The sequence below is a fragment of the Oncorhynchus tshawytscha genome, linkage group LG16, assembly GCF_018296145.1.
Source record: "Oncorhynchus tshawytscha isolate Ot180627B linkage group LG16, Otsh_v2.0, whole genome shotgun sequence".
Classification (NCBI taxonomy): Eukaryota; Metazoa; Chordata; class Actinopteri; order Salmoniformes; family Salmonidae; genus Oncorhynchus; species Oncorhynchus tshawytscha.
This window is the reverse complement of record NC_056444.1, coordinates 37,636,869-37,655,722: the sequence shown is the minus strand read 5'-3', so window position 1 is coordinate 37,655,722 and position 18,854 is coordinate 37,636,869. Positions and strand designations below refer to the sequence as shown.

The 18,854-nt window shown below is 40.6% G+C and overlaps 1 protein-coding gene across 1 annotated transcript; it reads right to left on the bottom strand.

The window, feature by feature from the left end:
• Positions 1 to 1,371: 1,371 nt before the first annotated feature.
• Positions 1,372 to 12,703, bottom strand: LOC112215618 (cytochrome b5). Its single transcript, XM_024374793.2, has 5 exons — positions 12,449 to 12,703; positions 5,573 to 5,701; positions 3,436 to 3,465; positions 3,174 to 3,196; positions 1,372 to 2,781 (listed from the first exon to the last, which is right to left on the bottom strand). Exons 1-5 carry the CDS (start codon positions 12,581 to 12,583, stop codon positions 2,700 to 2,702), a joined length of 399 nt encoding a protein of 132 aa, XP_024230561.1. The 5' UTR covers positions 12,584 to 12,703; the 3' UTR covers positions 1,372 to 2,699.
• Positions 12,704 to 18,854: the final 6,151 nt, after the last annotated feature.

The following is an 18,854-nucleotide window of genomic DNA, read 5'->3' as shown; positions in this document are numbered from 1 at the left end:
ATTCTCTCAACCAGCTTCATGAGGTAGTCACCTAGAATGCATTTAAATTAACAGGTGTGCCTTGTTAAAAGTAAAACATTTTAATGTATTTCCTTAATGAATTTGAGACAATCGATGTTGTGACATGGGTAGGGGTGGTATACAGAAGTTAGGATTATTTGGTAAAAGACCAAGTCGATATTATGGCAAGAACAGCTCAAATAAGAGAAATGACAGTCCACCATCACTTTAAGACATGAAGGTCAGTCAATCTGGAAAATGTCAAGAACTTTTCAAGTTTCTTCAAGTGCAGTCGCAAAAACCACCAAGCGCTATGATGAAACTGGCTCTCACGAGGACCACCACTGGAATGGAAGACCCAGATTTACCTCTGCTGCAGAGCATAAGTTCATTAGAGTTACAGCCTCAGAAATTGCAGCCCAAATAAATGCTTCAGAGTTCAAGTAAAAGACACATCACAACATCAATTGTTCAGAGGAGACTGCGTGAATCAGGCCTTCAGGTCAAATTTCTGCAAAGAAACCACTACTAAAGGACACCAATAAGAAGAGACTTGCTTGGGCCAAGAAACACGAGTAATGGCCAATAGATCGGTGGAAATCTGTCCATCGGTCTGATGAGTCTAAATTTGACATGTTTGGTTCCAACCGCCATGTCTTTGTGAGACGCACAGTAGGTGAACCGATGATCTCTGCATTTGTGGTTCCCACCGTGAAGCATAGAGAAGGTGTGATGGTGCGTCGCTGGTTACACTGTCAGTCATTTATTTAGAATTCACGCTTAACCAGCATGGCTACCACAGCATTCTGCAAGTGATACGCCATCCCATCTGGTTTGCGCTTAGTGGGACTATCATTTGTTTTTCAACAGGACAATGACCCAACACAACTCCAGGCTGTGTAAGGGTTATATGACAAAGAAGGAGAGTGATGGAGTGCTGCATCAGATGACCTGGCCTCCACAATCCCCCGACCTCAACCCAATGGAGGTGGTTTGGGATGAGTTGGACCGCAAAGTGAAGGAAAAGCAGCCAACAAGTGCTCAGCATGTGGGAACTCCTTCATGACTGTTAGAAAAGCATTCCAGGTGAAGCTGGTTGAGAATGCCAAGAGTGTGCAAATCAGTCATCAAGGCAAAGGGTGGCTACTTTGAAGAATCTAAAATATATTTTGATTTGTTTAACACTTTTGGTTACTACATGATTCCATAGTTTTGATGTCTTCACTATTATTCTACAATGTAGAAAATAGTAAAAATGAAAAATGAGTAGGTGTGTCCAAACCTTTGACTGGTACTGTATGTGTAATGTAAATATGGCTATTTGAGCTAAATTCCAACTACATTCATTGATAAAGGTAACCCAATCTAACAAATCACATAAAATTAACACTTTGAATATGTTATGCAATTAAAATAAACAAAAATCTAATTTCCTTATGCGGAAAAGATTGTACACCCCTACCTTTACCATCACATAAAATTGCTAAAATTTGAACCAGAACTGGTGGAAATTATTAGAAAATCGTTAGAATGTAACTTGGGTGGGTCCAGCCTTCCAAAAAGATTAGAAACTTGGTCTGGTTTGGTCTTAACCAATTCAGCCCAAGAACTGACCGAAAGATGCTCATAGAAGTCTCTAAGATCCCCAAGGTAACATCAAGGGATCTTACAGGCCTCTCTTGCCACAATTAATGTCGAAGTGCCTGAGTCAACTGTCAGAGAGTGCACAAACTTGGCCTACATGGGAGGTCAGGAAGAAAGAAGCCTCTTCTCTCAAAAAAGAAAATCAAGACACGACTGACATTTGCCAGACAACACTTGGGTAAAGACCAAAACTACTTGAACAATGTGCTCTGGAAAGATGAGTCAAAGTTGGAGTTGCGATGCCAGAAACCATGTTTGGCGAAAATGAAACACTGCCTTTGAACAGAAGAACCTCTTACCAACTGTAAAGCATGGGTTTGGTAGCATTATGGTTTGGGGCTGATTATGGAATGGCTGAGTCAAGGCTCAGATCTTAATTCTGTCGAAATGCTGTGGGGGGACTTGAAGCAGGCTGTGCATGCAATAAAGCCCTCGAACATGGCACAGTTGAAGCAGTACTGTAAAGACGAGTGTGCAAAAATGAATCCCAGTCGATGTAAGAGACTGATAGACAGTTACAAAAATTGACTACATTAAGTTATTTCAGCCAAAAGGGGGGCAACACCAGCTATTGAAGCTAGGTGTGTACTTATTTTTTCAGCACTGGAATTGCATTTCTGTACATTTTTTATGAATAAATGATTGCAAAGTAATCATTCAGTGTCATTGGTTAAACTAGGTTACCTTTATCTGTCAATAGTGTTAAAGTGAAGATTACATATCCATTTGTCCATATATGTTAAAAAATATATTTAAAAAATCCAGGAGATGTACTTACTTTTTCCACGACTGTATATATCAATATGTAAATCAGGAGAGGAAAATGAAGGTTAACACAATAACAAAATGATATGCCTTCATTGACATGATGCCGAGCGAATGGATGAAAAACATTCAATTAATCCTGTGTACTATAGTACTGCATATGAGCTGTACAAATCCCAAAAGGCAGCAATGGTTTCTCAGGAATCAAACGCAGGCTCTGTAGCTATCATTCTGAAGCCAGTTATATTGATTGACATTTGATTTGCAAAGGTGACGAACGGATGGCGCAGTCACTTCTCCGACGTGTACATTTGGTACATCACCGTGACGACAGCCGCAGCCAAACAAGGGATCAACCAGTTTGTCCACCAACTGTTGAGGAGTGAGGAACAAGAGCTCACATACAATACATCAGTAAAACCATCAGCTGAAAGGGTACAAAAGGTGATAAAACGCAAATGTCATAGAAAAGCAATGTTGGTTCCCCATTAGATCACTGCAACAAATAGAAGATATACTTTATTCATCCAGACGGTAATTTGTCATCTGCTATTACCCAACCCCTCTGGTATATACACAAACAAACATTAGGTTGGAGAAGCTGGAGCAGAGATTTCTAAACAAACATGAGGAACCACATTTGCTTACATAAACACAAGCATCTGAAGCATCCATTACTCATGCAGATGCAAACTTGCCAGATTAAATTGTAAATTGATTTAAAACCAAGAAACTGAAAAAAAGCATCAGGGGTGCCTACATACCTAGAGGTTTCCTTGAGTGGTTCCTGCAAGAAAATAAAAAAGTCCACAAATATTTACATGTATGTCTCAGTATCTTTGAGTAGGCCTATCTTTATGATACATTGTAAATGTTTCATATGTGCTGTACATGTCAACTACAGGTGTTTTTGTCAACTACAGGTCGAAACCTAACACCTTAGTATGTGTGCTGGAATATGAGTAGCGTAAATTGTCACATTTGAGATACAGTTGCCTGATATCCACATGAATTTGTTTTACTTACTGAAGGTTTGTCAATCTTCAGTCGGTCATCCTACACGAGAGAGTGAGGGAGATAGAAGAAGAGGGAGAGTGGGAGGAAAAGAGAAAGGTTGTTTATTATGCTATGAGAGTTGGCAGGTATTCAACAAATATAGGACCAGGCATTCCTTCCCCTTTAGATTACACTAGATGTGTAAGCAGCCTGAGAACCAAATTATGTATATCCTCAGCAGAAAAGCAGTCTACCAAAACAAACTAGACAGATTTTTTTGCAATTAAGTGTCACATCAGCCAACTGAAACCAGAATGATTAATCAATCATACCATTGCCATGATGTAGCCTACACATGTTATGCTGTGAAATCTAACATTTCACACTCAGAGGTGTCTATTTTAGCAGAACTATGGGACCACTGAAACTTCCTACATAATATCATGGTCATCTGCATTCAATCAAGATGACATCCAGAGAATAAAAGGGTAGCCAATGGCATTCAATGAAGACAACAGGGCAGAAAACACAATCGCAATACCCTACACTGTTGTGTTCAGCCAATCTACTCCACTCACAGTGCCAGACTTGTCTTGAGCAGCGCCTCACACTCAGGTCACAGGAAGACCAACCAGGTCACCCGTGATACAAGTCAGTATTCAAAGTTCATCCATGTCTGAGGACATTGGGATATGATGTGGAAACCGGCCACTAGGGGGTAACAGTCTTACCTTCAAGTAGGTTTAGATTTTGCTAGGGCGTTGAGGACGGTGATGGCGGAGGGGTGTAAGCATCTGCCTCTGATTCCAAAGGTTGCAAGCTCGTATCCAGCAATAGAAATTTGTTTGACATTTTTGTTTTTAAGCCCATCCCAAACCTTAACCATAACCTTAAAAATGTGGCCTACATTTAACCTTAAAAACACTTTGAAAGTTGATGTTTGATAAAAAATAAATGAGTGTCTAATTCTGACGTGAGACTGTGAGCTGGCATTGTGCAAGGGCCTGTGCGGTCGCTGTCGAATAGTAACTTTATGGTTGTCTGGGTGTTTTGTTTTTATCTGTATTCTAACAATCCAGTCCCACGCTTCCAAAGAGAGATTAATTGTGCCTGCTTGCCCTGCTAACTCTGAAATAAAATACAACCTATAAATTACTTGTTCCTCTGGGATTAATTAAAACAAACACTACCAATATAATAGAGGACTGGGCATGCCCCCATTCTCCTCGACGGCGTTGTAGTGGAGCAGGTTGAGAGCTTCAAGTTCCTTGGTGTCCACATCACAAGTTGTGCCTTTCGAGATGCCGTCCGCGCCATTATTTTCCAGTTTGTATCCTGCCTGTTAGAGTTCACGATTCTTGCCATTCTTCGACCTCTCTCTTGTTTTTGCCCACAGGACTGGATGTTTTTTTGTTTGTCGCACTATTCTCAGTAAACCCTAGAATGGTGCATGAAAAGTCCAGGTCAGCCGTTTCTGAGATATTGGATCCGGCCCGCCTGGCACCAACGATCATACCACGCTCAAAGTTGCTTAGGTCACTCATTTTGCCCATTCTAACGTTAAATCGAACACTAACTGAATGCCTCGATGCCGGTCTACCTGCTTTATATAGCAAGCCACGACCATGTAAACTATCCAGTGAGTGTATTATCGATGGCTTACATCAAATTTTGGGTGGAATGTTGGCTGTATGGTTCATAAATTATAGTATATTATATTTATTTTCCTTATCTCATGACAATTTGATGAAACCACAAATCTTTCTGGCAAACAATGGTTCCTTTTGCTCATGGCTGTGGGAAGGTGTACCCAGTGGTGGTACAGTGGTGTACCCGGTGTACCCAGTGGTGTAGTGGAGGGTAACTGTACGTGAAACACGAGCTACGCACCATTTTTATTTTGCTCGCGTTTACCCACCTTTAGTGTAAAAATGCATTGAAAAGTTTAGGGAGCTTTACTCACTGGGAACGGCGATTAGCGCTTACCCACCTATTTTCTTTACTACTACAACATCACTGTGTATACCCCTTTCTGTCCAATGAGGTCATTTCTGATGATTTATGGGACAGACCCCTTTTGGCTCAAGAGCACCCCCAGAGGCAAACGTTTTCTTATAGCCTATAAATAAAATAAAAAACAGGTCTAAGGTACAGAAGGAGTGCTTACTGGATGCAGTTCTCCAATGACCATGTTGGCAGCCATCTCCCTGGCATCTGAGGAGTGTCCGACATCTTCAAAGCTCTCTGTGGCATCGCCGCCGGCCTGCTCTCTCAAGACCTCCTCTCCACCTGGGTGCTGTAATATACATGTCAGAATCAATCAATTTAGGCTTAATAAATCGCATTCTAGGTGTCCATTCCCATTGTTTTGCACTAAACCTTGATGCTAAGCTGTAGCTATATAGACAAAACCACATCTTGGATCAGTGGTTCTCTGTGTTCAGACTAGGGCAGGGATTCTCAAACTTTTTCACTCAAGCCCCCCTTCCAGCATTGGGGAAGATTTCATGCCTGCGCCACATCAACTTCTATGGGCACAAGCACTGTTCACACCCCTCTTGTTGGCAGAGAAAAAAGTTCTTTGTGTATTTCCTGTAATTCTGAACATTTTTACAGAGAAAATGTTAAAGCAAATTTTCTTGCAATTCTATACATTTTGCCATGTCCAATGAGTATTCATATGATATTTGACTGACTAAAACATTACAACTAGCCCATGTCAGCTATAAAACATTAGGCCTACTCATCTTGTTGGCTGACGAAAAGTAGGCTAAATGTGGACAGTTCTTCTCACATCTTCAATATGCGCCTCAGAATTCGATAAGAGGGACGCGTGCAGTTGCCTCCACGATGTGTCCGTCTTCACTTGTAGCCTACTTAGCTGATATGCCTGTGAAAAGGACCCCATCAAGTGACGGGCATTGGCTAATAAGAATTGAGAATTCTGAGAAAGCCACGTGAGTGAGGTTTTTTGGAGCTCGGCAGCCAGGAGAAGAGAATTACAATTACTATATTCAGCCCAAGGGCACAACGGCCACAAAAGGCATTTTTCGGGGGCATTATGGCCACACAAGGGGGATGCCGCTGGGAAATTCAAGGCCTGGTGAGAATATTATCAAATGCTTGTCAAAATTGTGAATGAGAGACTGATGAAGTGTGCGCAGCCTGCACAAGAAACAAAACAGAGCACATGCCTTTCATGCAACTTTTTTCAAATCATTAGTCGAATCAGTCAGCCTTAAAATGCATAAAAAATTTAAACATATAGCCCAACATTTGTATCACAACTAAATTAAGCATAGGTAGTGGCAGGGTAGCCTAGTGGTTAGAGCGTTGGACTAGTAACCGGAAGGTTCAAACCCCCGAGCTGACAAGGTACAAATATGTTGTTCTGCCCCTGAACAGGCAGTTAACCCACTGTTCCTAGGCCATCATTGAAAATAAGAATTTGTTCTTAACTGACTTGCCTAGTTAAATTAAGGTAAAATAAAAATATAGGAGGAGCTGTTTCTTTGTTAACTACTCAACACAGAATAGCCGTATGTGCGCACTTCTTTGTAAATCGTTTGGATATTTTCTCCGTTCTCTTTTATTCAGCTATGTTCAATTGTATTCTACATACTACTACAAATAATGCCACGGAATTCTAAGCAAATCTTGTCTGCTTAATGAACTAGTGTAGCCCACAGCCATATGGTATAGTCAGATCAGGGCCCAACATAAGGACAACTCAAAATATGCTATTCACTTCTTCTGAAATAGACTATTTTCTTTAGACCCTTCGAAAATAAATAATGGATTTATTGTGATGTGTAGGCTATATTAAATGGATTTATTTGACTTTTTAAAATGAAGATGTTCCAAAGGTCTGCATCAGTGGCTTGTAGGCTGTGTGGAAGCCAGGAGAATGTGTTTGTTAATTCATGGTCAATTACTGTGAGACCGGCGGTTATTTTCTTGACAATCACCGGCTGACAACATTTCATGACTACCACAGCCCTAATTGCACCTCGTGCGCTCTACTAATACAACTTTCAAGAGTAAGAGTAAGTTGAAAACCAGACTGAGTTCCTTTTGGGGGGGGGGGGTACAGTTTGGGAACCGCTGGACTAGGGTGTCCACAACATTAGGTAAATCTGTCATTTTAGTATCCAAGTTTAAATCATATTTAAATCCTCTTTCAGCAAAACCTATTCTGCTAGTTACATGCGTTATTCAAGACACAGAGGTATAGCATTTTTTGTATAATATTACAGAAACTTGTGAAAAAATCTTGAACACACACCTATATTTGGAGACTGTAAACAAGTTGAAACCAATGGAACAGTAAGAATTGACATTGCTTGACCTATTGAGTGTTATTGGCCTAAATAAGAAATCCACAAATGTCCCTATAAACTTGTGTAAGGTAGCCTCGTGAAAACACAACTGAATGCCATTATTTACCCTACTCAAATTGAACAATGTAGAATAGTACTTCATTGCTCTTCACTACTCGGCTTCCAATCCCCAGAAACAAACACACACCATATTTTGGAGGAACAGAGGGTCAGCAACAGCGTAGCTCTGGAGAAGCCCTGGAGAAGTTAAGGGTTCCATTTCTTGCTCAAGGGTAAAACAGTAGTGGATATGGTCTGAAACCAGAAGCCTTCCAATTGTCAGTTCAGTTCCCACTCTTCATCACCCAAACTGGGACTTTAACCAGCGACCTTCTGGCTAATGGTCTTCCTTCATCACCTCTGAGCTACTTACCCTGTACTATCTGATTGAAATATTAATTTAATCTGTAACCAGGACAATGTGTGAACTCGGATAGGAATTCTGACTTGTCAGGTTTTGTGGATATTCAGTGTCCACGATTGAACCCAGTCTTTCAAAGGACGGATCAGAAAGCTTGCGGACTGCTTTACTTATCTAATTGTGATACTATTTTATCTGCCCTTATCTTATTGTCCATAGACTACAATGTAATAACAATAAACTAGGCCATCCAAAGTGCAAAGAAACCCAGGAGAGAAAACATATCAAATTGTATTTGTCACATACACATGGTTAGCAGATGTTAATGCAAGTGTGGTGAAATGCATGTGCTTCTAGTTCCAACCATGCAGTAATATCTAACAAGTAATCTAACCTAACAATTTCACAACAACTACCTCATACACACAAGTGTAAAGGAATTAATAAGAATATGTACATAAAAATATATGAATGAGTGATGGCCGAACAGCATAGGCAAGATGCAGTAGATGGTATAGAGTACAGTATATACATATGAGATGAGTAATGTAGGGTATGTAAACATTATAAAGTGGCATTTGTTTTTAGTGACAAGCCCGAATTTCTTCAGCCTCCTGAGGTTGAAGAGGTGCTGCTGCGCCTTCTTCACCACGTTGTCTGTGTGGGTGTACCATTTCAGTTTGTCCTTGATGTGTACGCTGAGGAACTTTAAAAAAACTTTCCACTCTCTCCACTACTGTCCCTTCAATGTGGATAGGGGGCTGCGCTCTCTGCTGTTTCCTGAAGTCCACGACAATCTCCTTTGTTTTGTTGACATTGAGTTTGATGTCACTTTCCTGACACCACACTCCGAAGGCCCTCACCTCCTCCCTGTAGGCCGTCTCGTCGTTGTTGGTAATCAAGCCTACCACTGTAGTGTCGTCTGCAAACTTGATAATTGAGTTGGAGGCGTGCATGGCCACACAGTCGTGGGTCAATAAGGAGTACAGGAGAGGGCTGAGAATGCACACTTGTGGGGCCCCAGTGTTGAGGATCAGCGGGGTGGCGATGTTGTTACCTACCCTCACCACCTGGGGGGCGGCCCGTCAGGAAGTCCAAGATCCAGTTGCACAAGGTGGGGTAAACAACCTAGAACCTAGCTAGGTAAACAACGAACCTAGCTAGGTAAACAACATGTAAGATCACACACACGTTAGTTGGCTGGCTCGTTAGCTGATGGGTGCTAGTTAAACCACAATGAACAGTGCCAAATCATGTCATTACTACCCTGCATAAATCTGCTGGGAGCTGACCAACGAAGTTCAATGTTAGCTAGCTAACATTAGGCTCTAACTAGCAAAGCTAATGGATTGGGGATATGAATAATAACACCATACACACAACGTTAGCTAGGGAGCCAGCCAGCTAATGTTAGCTAGCTAACAGTACACTTTAGCTTAATTACATGTAACTAGCTAGCTAGGTAAACAATGAACCTAGCTAGGTAAACACCATGTAATATCACACACACACGTCACAACATTAGCTAAAGTTAGCTAGGGAGCCAGGCAGCTAACGCTAGCTAACAGTACACGTTAGCTAGAGATATGTAGCTAGCTAGGTAAACAATGAACCTAGCCAGGTAAACATGTAATATCACACACATCACGAGCCAGCCAGCTAACGTTAGCTTATTAAACAACACTGGATAATAACGTTATACACGTAGCGTTAGCTAGGGAGCCAGCCAGCTAACATTAGCTAGCTAGCTAACATTACACTTGAGCTTGAAATGAAACCACTCTTTCTAAATTTGTGTAATATCTGAAAATGGAGCTAGCTAGACTATCTTACCTGTATACATCATCATGCATGATGGACGGGTCTCCCTGTTAGGGAACCATGCCACAAATGCCCTTAGTTTGAAGACATAATCCGGAAACAGGTGTTTTTTCCATCTCCTTAGCTGTCATTCTCTAATTCCACTGATTTCAAAACTTGATCCTCCAGAAAGTGGAGAGCAACACTTATGCAGCTACATTTAAAAAAGCCGCGTTTGACAGGATTAACACAGACTGAGCTCAAACAGACAGAAGCCTTCTATTTGGCAGACCAATCCGAACTCCTCTCTCAGCATGTCCAGCCCACTAATTATCTCAGCCAAACATGGCTAGTGGGAAGTTTGCTTACTTTTTCTGTGGTTTACCAAGAAGGCTCGAAATTTAACAATTTTATTCGTATTTACAGATGAAATACAAGTTTGTTATTAATGGACATGAAAGTTCACATGTTCCAGAAGGCATTTCTGCTAAAAAAAAAAATACCATAAATTTAAAAAGAACAAACATTCAAATGGCTATCCTGGGAAGTCGTGACTTGCGACATACGCCTAGTACCTGAAACGGGTCACATGAGAGGCAATTTAGCATTCTTTATCTGTAATGGTTATGATAAATAAGCCATTGTTGCATGCGGTTGGCGTATTGATAAATGCGCACATTTTTTTTTCCAGTGCTGGGAGATTACTCAAAAAAGAAAATCATGCGAGTACTCAAACAGTCACTAAAGTTCAAATGCCCATCTCTAATTGCAATTCGACATTTATTGCGATTAGATACTGGGATTTTATTGCAATTCAATGTTCCAAACATATTGCTCACCATATGTCTGCTGCAGAGGGCCAAGAGAAAACAAGTTTTGATCAGTCATGTAAATATAAACACTGAAAACAAAATAGCTCCTTATTTTAAAATACTGGAGTTTTGATGCAACAAGCGCAAAAATAATATTGCAATATTGTCAAAACGATACATTGTCTTTTCCCCCCCTATCACTATTGTACCAACCTGGACCCAGGTGTAGACATAACATAGTACATGTAAATCTGTGACACTCAGATTAGTATGATCCGGTATGTTACGTTTCGTTTGGTATAGATTCATTTGTGAATGTCCATCATCCATTTCATATGATACATGTTACAAATTACAATTCAGATGATACGAATTGCAAATCGTACAATATGTTACAAATTTGCCAGACGTTAAATATGTTACAATGTACAATTTGTTAGGTGGCTAACGTTAGCTAGGCTAGGGTTTGGGATAAATTGAAGGTTGTGGATTAAGGTAAGGGTTAGCTAACACGCTAAGTAGTTGCAAAGTAGCTAAAAAGTAGTAGTTGCTAATTAGCCTAGCAAAAATATTTCATGATGTGATTTGAAACACGCAACCTTTTGGTTGCTAGACAATCGCATTATATGCTAACCTATCCTCCCCGACCAAACTCTCCTTTCGTGTTTGGCGTAACCCTTGTAAATCTAAACCCTTAGATCATGGAATTGTTTTAAGATCGTCATAAAATGTATAACTTCGCCTCTTGATTTAGAATTTTAGGCATATAACATTTTTTTTTATGAAACATTGAATTGAACAAGGAGAGACAGCAACCAACCATGCTTACTCGCACTATAGTAGAATAATAGCTGCTATAGCTATGTCATTTTTCATCCAATATGACTAGTAGTACCTGTCTTGACTGTATCAAACCAGGAGAAGCTAGTTAAGTTAGCTAGCTAGGTTAATTGAGTCTGCATGCACTTTATTGTCCTAGTCAGTTACAAACAACTCCATTCAGAATATAAAGTAGCAGCCTAGTTGTTGGCTCTTGGTCATTGTAGCCGATCCTTCTCCTTTAACTATGAATTCCATCTTCCTCCATTGATTAGATGTCTCCTAACTTTTGCCCTACACGGAGGCTCTACAACAAGCGACACACACAATTCATGAAAATCAAAGAGCAGCAGCATAAATTATGCCATTTCTCTCCCTCTCTCTCTAATGCAACAGCCTTACGTAACCATACCAAACATAGCCTATGTTATCACACTAATTTGACTGATTATGTTTACTGTGTTACGTATCGTTCGAGGCCAGGCTGATACTTTTTTTGTTTTACTCTAAAGTTCGTGCGTCGTTCTCCCTATCCTCACATAATGAAAATGTATTTATTGACTTCGCACACAATAGTACGAAATGTTGCCATGGATAATTACCTGTTGGCTATGGCTATTATGGATAAGCATATATTAAGTCAAATGTGATAGGCTATAACATTGGGGGCGGCAGGTAGCCTAGTGGACAGTAACCGAAAATTAGCCGGATCGAATCCCCGAACTGACAAGGTAAAAATCTGTCATTCTGCAACTGAACAACGCAGTTCCCCTGTAGATCGTCATTGTAAATAAGAATGTGTTATAAGCTAACTTACCTAAATAAAGGTTTTCAAAAAAACATGAACTATTCGTGTAGCACAATTTTCTCACCTCCTCCAAAAATGTGGTGACATCGTAGACTTTATGGTTGATTATAATCCATGTACTCTTGAATGAATTTCGTTCCTCGATTTCCGACAATCGGTAGTATTTTACTGCGTGTCCGTTCTCGTCTTTATCCTCCATTTATCTTTTCAATAAATATATCTGATATGAATGTGAATCCAGAATGTTACAATCTATCAAATGATTCAAAGTAAGAACAGAGTTCAGAGTTTTATTGTAGGTCATGGTGCGTATCAGGAACCGCCCATAGATTTGCCCATGATTGCGGTGATTGGTTATTTTTATTTTTATTTTTCATTCGGAGGCTCTCTTATTGGTGTAACCCATGTCAGTCTGTCCCTGAAGAGAAAACTCATTCATGATGATGAGTAGGCTAAAGTTCATAAAAGTTCATCTCGAGGACCTATTTCTTACGCAATAAAACAGATAGGCATGCCTTTCTACCTGTGCATTGTGTAGGCCTATTGCATTATTCCCCAAAAATATGCTAACAAATAACAACATGGGAAGAGAAAAAAAAGAAGAAATATATATATATAACGATATGGGGGACGTGCGGCTCTAACTATTTGTTCTTTGGGCTACTCTATATTCTAATGTAAAACAATAAATACATACAAAACAGTATACTGTAGGATTTATGGGCTTCAGTAAATGCTATTGATTGATTATACATTGGTTGGATAACCTTGATAATTCTGTGATTAAACATCCACACCAGCAAATCCAATATTTTTCGAGCTGAAAGATGATGGCCAAAGTTTACACATGATGTAGCACAACAGTTTAAGTCAGTACATCATCTTTAGTCAAAGTATGATACACTATATACACAAAAATATGTGGACACCCCTTCAAATGAATGGCTTTGGCAATTTAAGCCACAACCGTTGCTGACAGTGTACTAAAGAGATCAGTGACTTTCAACTTGGCACCATCATAGGATGCCACTTTTCCAACAAGTCAGTTTGTCAAATGTATGTCCTGCTAGAGCTGCCTGGTCAACTGTAAGTGCTGTTATTGTGAAGTGGAAATGTCTAGGAGCAACAACGGCTCAGCTGCAAAGTGGTAGTCCACACAGGCTCACAGAAAGGGACCGCCAAGTGCTGAAGTGCGTATGCAAAATACACATATGTATGGTCATATTCTTTATATTTTATTTTGTTTGTAATTTTATGGGGCCATCCCTTGTAGAATTTTCTAGGCCTCCTAGGAATTTGCATTTAACATATTGTGTATTAGTACTGCCACTAGGGGGCGCTGTGACGTCAAATGGGAGCATTAGTGAGATTGTGAGTTCTTGGAGATTTCTTCTTCAATCTTGGAGAATATCTACTACTGAACACCACTAAAATTTCTCCATCTCATCATTTTATCCTGTTATTTCAGGTATGTAGGCCCAGAAAACTGTACAGACAATGCCTTCATCAAACAACACTGTTTCACAAAGAATCAGTGACATGGCAGGAGATGTTTTGAAACAATTACTGCTTCCCATACAAGCCAACAGATGTGGCGGGCCTAGCACAGCTCCTGGTATATATCAGTTACGTTTATGGAGGGTCAATTAAGGAAGACATCCGCTTCTGCAAACCACTGGAAACCAGGACAACATGAGAGGATATTTTTAAAGTACTGGACAGCTTTGTGACATCAAATGGACTTGGTCAAGATGTGTTGGTATGACAGGGAGACAGTGGAGCGGTAATGCGCGTGCAAGCAGTTGCTCCCAATGCCACTTGGGTACACTGCAGCATCCACGAGAGGCTCTTGCTGCCAATGGAATGCCTGACAACTTGAAAGATGTTTTGGACACTACAATGAACATTTTTAACTTTGTTAAAACTCAATACTTTGTTAAAACTCTCATGCATTTTCTGCATTATGCAATGATATGGGCAGCGACCATGTAAAGCTTTTACAACATACAGAAGTGTGCTGGTTATCAAGGGGCAAAGTATTGACATGTTTTTTAAAATTTAGAGACAAGCTTAAAATTTTCTTTACTGACCATAATATTCACTTGTCTGACCGCTTGCATGACACCGAGTTTCTCTGACAACTGGCCTATCTGGGTGATGTTTTTTCTCGCCTGAATGATCTGAATCATTGAGGCTATGATTAAGAAGTTTGAGCTCTTTTCTGTCTGCATTAACAAGGACAACACACAGGTCTTTCCATCATTGTAGGATTTTTTGTGTGCAAATGAACTCAAGCTTACGGACAATGTCAAATGTGATATAGCGAAGCACCTGAGTGAGCTGGGTGCGCGAGTACGCAGGTACTTTCCTGAAACGGACGACAGAAACAACTGGATTCGTTATCCCTTTCATGTCTTGCCTCCAGTCCACTTACCGATATTTGAACAAGAGAGCCTCATCGAAATTGCAACAAGCAGTTCTGTGAAAATGTAATTTAATCAGAAGCTACTGCCAGATTTCTGGATAGGGCTGCGCTTAGAGTTTCTTGCCTTGGCAAATCGCGCTGTTAAGACACTGATGCCCTTTGCAGCCACGTACCTATGTGAGAGGGGATTCTCAGCCCTCACTAGCATGAACTAAATACAGGCACAGACTGTGTGTGGAAAATTATTTAAGACGGAGACTCTCTCCAATACAATCTAACATTGCAGAGTTATGTGCATCCTTTCAAGCACACCCTTCTCATTAAACTGTGGTGAGTTATTCACAATTGTTGATGAACAAATTAGGTTTAATATGTAAGATGGCTAAATAAAGACAAATGATTGATTATTATAATATTATTATTTGTGCCCTGGTCTTATAAGAGCTCTTTGTCACTTCCCACGAGCCGGGTTGTGACAAAAACTCACACTCATTCTTATGTTTAATAAATGTATCGTATAGTGTGTGTGGCAGACTTACAATGATGGCAACAAAAAAAAACATTTCCGAGTGCGCTGACCCTGGTGCTAGAGGGGGTACGCAGCTGGAGGTTGAATGTTTGAAGGGGTACGGGACTATAAAATGTTTGGGAACCACTGAGCTAGAGGACAGAGGTATAGCTCAGCTACTGTTTATGCAATATGTTGTTGTTTATGTCTAAACAAGGTGACTCAAACGTCAAGTAAGACAATCATACGGTCCAAAATGTGTACCTACACACAGTGTATCAGGATTTAGCTACAAAACACAGCGGCATCAGAAGGGAGTTGAGACTCCTCTCTGATAACACTGTGTCTGATGAAGCATTGCCGAGGCATGTGATAAAAATAACAAGCGATGCGAGTGACAGACAGCGTAGATTGGGCCAAATTTCACGTCATAAGGCGACAATGCCCAGCTCGAAGCTGATGAAGTCAAAGTTGAGCAAAATACTGAGCTAAAGAGCAAAAACAAAACTATCCAGCAGCTGAGCGCTCAAGTCGAGGCCCTAAGAAATGTTATTGAATCCTTGAAGCAGCCCAAAACACCAGAACATTTGTGTCAATGTACTTCCAGTAAGCCAGCGTTTGAAAGAAGAGAGACCATACAGCTGTTCAAGATGTGTAGAGAGGCGCAATGGAATGCCACCATTTCTTAGCATGTGGAGAAGAGGAACACCAAGCTGTGGATTGTCTGAAAAAAACTGAAGTGTTTGGGAAACAGGGTCTGGTCATTGCAGGAGGACAGCCAGTGGCCAGCCTAAACCAACAGTCCCAGCCTGATGCAGTTCACGCACCCAATCAAGATCAAGTCAACAGCACAGTTTCATCACATACTAGTCAGTCAACACAAGGCAAAGTAGTCCAGCTAGTTGGAAAAAAATACATACTCAAGTGTTACATGAATGGCTATTCTGTAAACATTCTGCTATGCACACCCTTTCAATGAGGCACACCACAGCACCCCTGGGAGACTGATAGACACGTAAGCCAGTCCGCCTGTCTTAGCCTATACCCACGTTGACTTGCCCTTCACACTGCATTAGCTTGGAGCTGTCCTTTACCAACGCCAAAACGGGAAGCTGAGGGTGTGGATCAAGAACCCTCTCTTCAGCCAAGAAGAATTACAACCTTCTCTCTGGCAAACTCAAGTTTCTTGCCTTGAAGTGGTCTGTGTGTGAAAAGTTTATTTTATGCACCTTACTTTACCATCTACATGGATAACAATCCCCTGACATACGTCATGAGCACTGCCAAGCTAAATGCAGTAGGCCACAGATGGGTTGGGGAACTGTCAGACTTTAGGTTTGACTTCAAGTACAAACCAGACAAAGTCAATATAGACACAGACACACTATCCCATTTGCCCCTTGGCATAGACCAGTTGTCAGGTGAAGCTGTTCGTGCAACATGGCAAGGGAAACAGGCAGCACAGGGAAAAGATATAGCAGCCTTGCACCTGTCACAAGACTATGTAGAGGAACAGTACACTCATGAACCCCTGCCAACTATCGACCATGGCGAGCTAGAAAAAGCCCAAAGAGACGATCAAGCTATTAGAGAACTATTGATACTAAAAGAAACAAACAGGATACTTACCAGTGGGGCAAGACAAGGAGTAAGTGCCACTACCAAGAAACTGATGCATGAATGTGGGAAAACTACACATTGACAATGGAGTCCTGTACTGGAAAACCAGTCAAAGACACCAGCTAGTCTTAGTCTTAACAGTCCAGTACAAGCAGATGGCGTTGAAACATCTTCATGATGATATGGGTCATGTTGGAACAGAGAGTAAGAGTAAACCTTCCCAGATGAGTGGAGGCTGTTATAGCAGCAAAGGGGGGACCAATTCCATATTAATGCTCATGATTTTGGAATGAGATGTTCGACGAGCGGGTGTTCACAAACTGTTGGTCATGTAGAGTATATTTGGGCTTAAAGTGACAAAACTTACCTGCCCACTTTGTGCAAATCCTTGTGAATGTTATGTATTTTCGTATGATATAACATGCAAATTGATTTCAACTTATGTTTTGTTTCAGGACTGGGTTTTATTTTTAATGTTATCTCTCACCAGCATGGCATTGTTTATTAATTAGTAATTGCTGCAGAGTCATTCCTCTCCCAGACTGAGATGAACCAGACAGCTGTTTGTCTTTTTTTTAGTCTGTATTACAAACATACATACCACACACACATACAGTATCAGTCAAATGTTTGTCCACACCTACTCATTCAAGGGGGTTTTCTTTATTTTGCTATTTTCTACAATGTTAAATAATAGTGAAGACATCAAATGGAATATCACATACGGAATCAGGTAGTAACCAAAAAAGTGTTAAACACACCAAGCACTCCATCACTCTCAAATAAAAATAGCCCTTACATAGCCTGGAGGTGTGTTGGGTCATTGTCCTGTTGAAATTATAGTCCCACTAAGCGCAAACCAGATGAGATGGCGTATCGCTGCAAAATGCTGTGGTAGCCATGCTGGTTATAAGCATTGAATTCCAAATAAATCACAGCCAAAGCACCCCCACACCATCACACCTCCTCCTCCATGATTCACAGTGGGAACCACACATGCAGAGATTATCCGTTCACCTACTATGCGTCTCACAAAGGCACAGCGGTTGGAACCAAAAATGTCAAATTTGGACTCATCAGACCAAAGGACAGATTTCCACCGGTCTAATGTCCATTGCTCATGTTTCTTGGCCCAAGCAGATCTCTTATTCTTATTGGTGTCCTTTAGTAGGGGTCTTTGAAGCAATTCGACCATGAAGGCCTGATTCACGCAGTCTCATTTGAACAATTGATGTTGAGATATGTCTGTTATTTGAACTCTGAAGAATTTATTTAGGCTGCAATCTGAGGTGCAGTTAACTATAATGAACTTATCCTCTGCAGCACAGGTAACTCTGGGTCTTCTTTTCCTGTGGTGGTCCTCATGAGAGCCTGTTTCATTATAGTGCTTGATGGTTTTTGCGACGGCACTTGAAGAAACTTTCAAAGTTCTTGAATTGTTCTGCATTGACTGACTTTCATGCTTTAAGTAATGATGGACTGTCTTTTCTCTTTGCTTATTTGAGCTGTTCTTGCCATAATATGGGCTTGGTCTTTTACCAAATAGAGCCATTTTATGTATACCAACCCTACCTTGTCATAACACAACTGATTGGCTCAAACTCATTAAGAAGGAAATAAATTCCAGAAATCTTACTTGTTTGTACGTGACCAAATACTTATTTTCCACCATAATTTGCAAATAAATAAATAAAAAATCCTACATTGTGATTTTCTGGATTTTTTCTTCTAATTTTGTCTGTCATAGTAGAAGTGTACCTATGATGAAAATTACAGGCCTCTCTCATCTTTTTAAGTGGGAGAACTTGCACAATTGGTGGCTGACTAAATACTTTTTTTTGCCCCACTGTAAGATTAGCATGCTAGCTAAAAGGACAGCCGTCAGAGCCCTATTTGTTGATGTTTATCAACTCCACA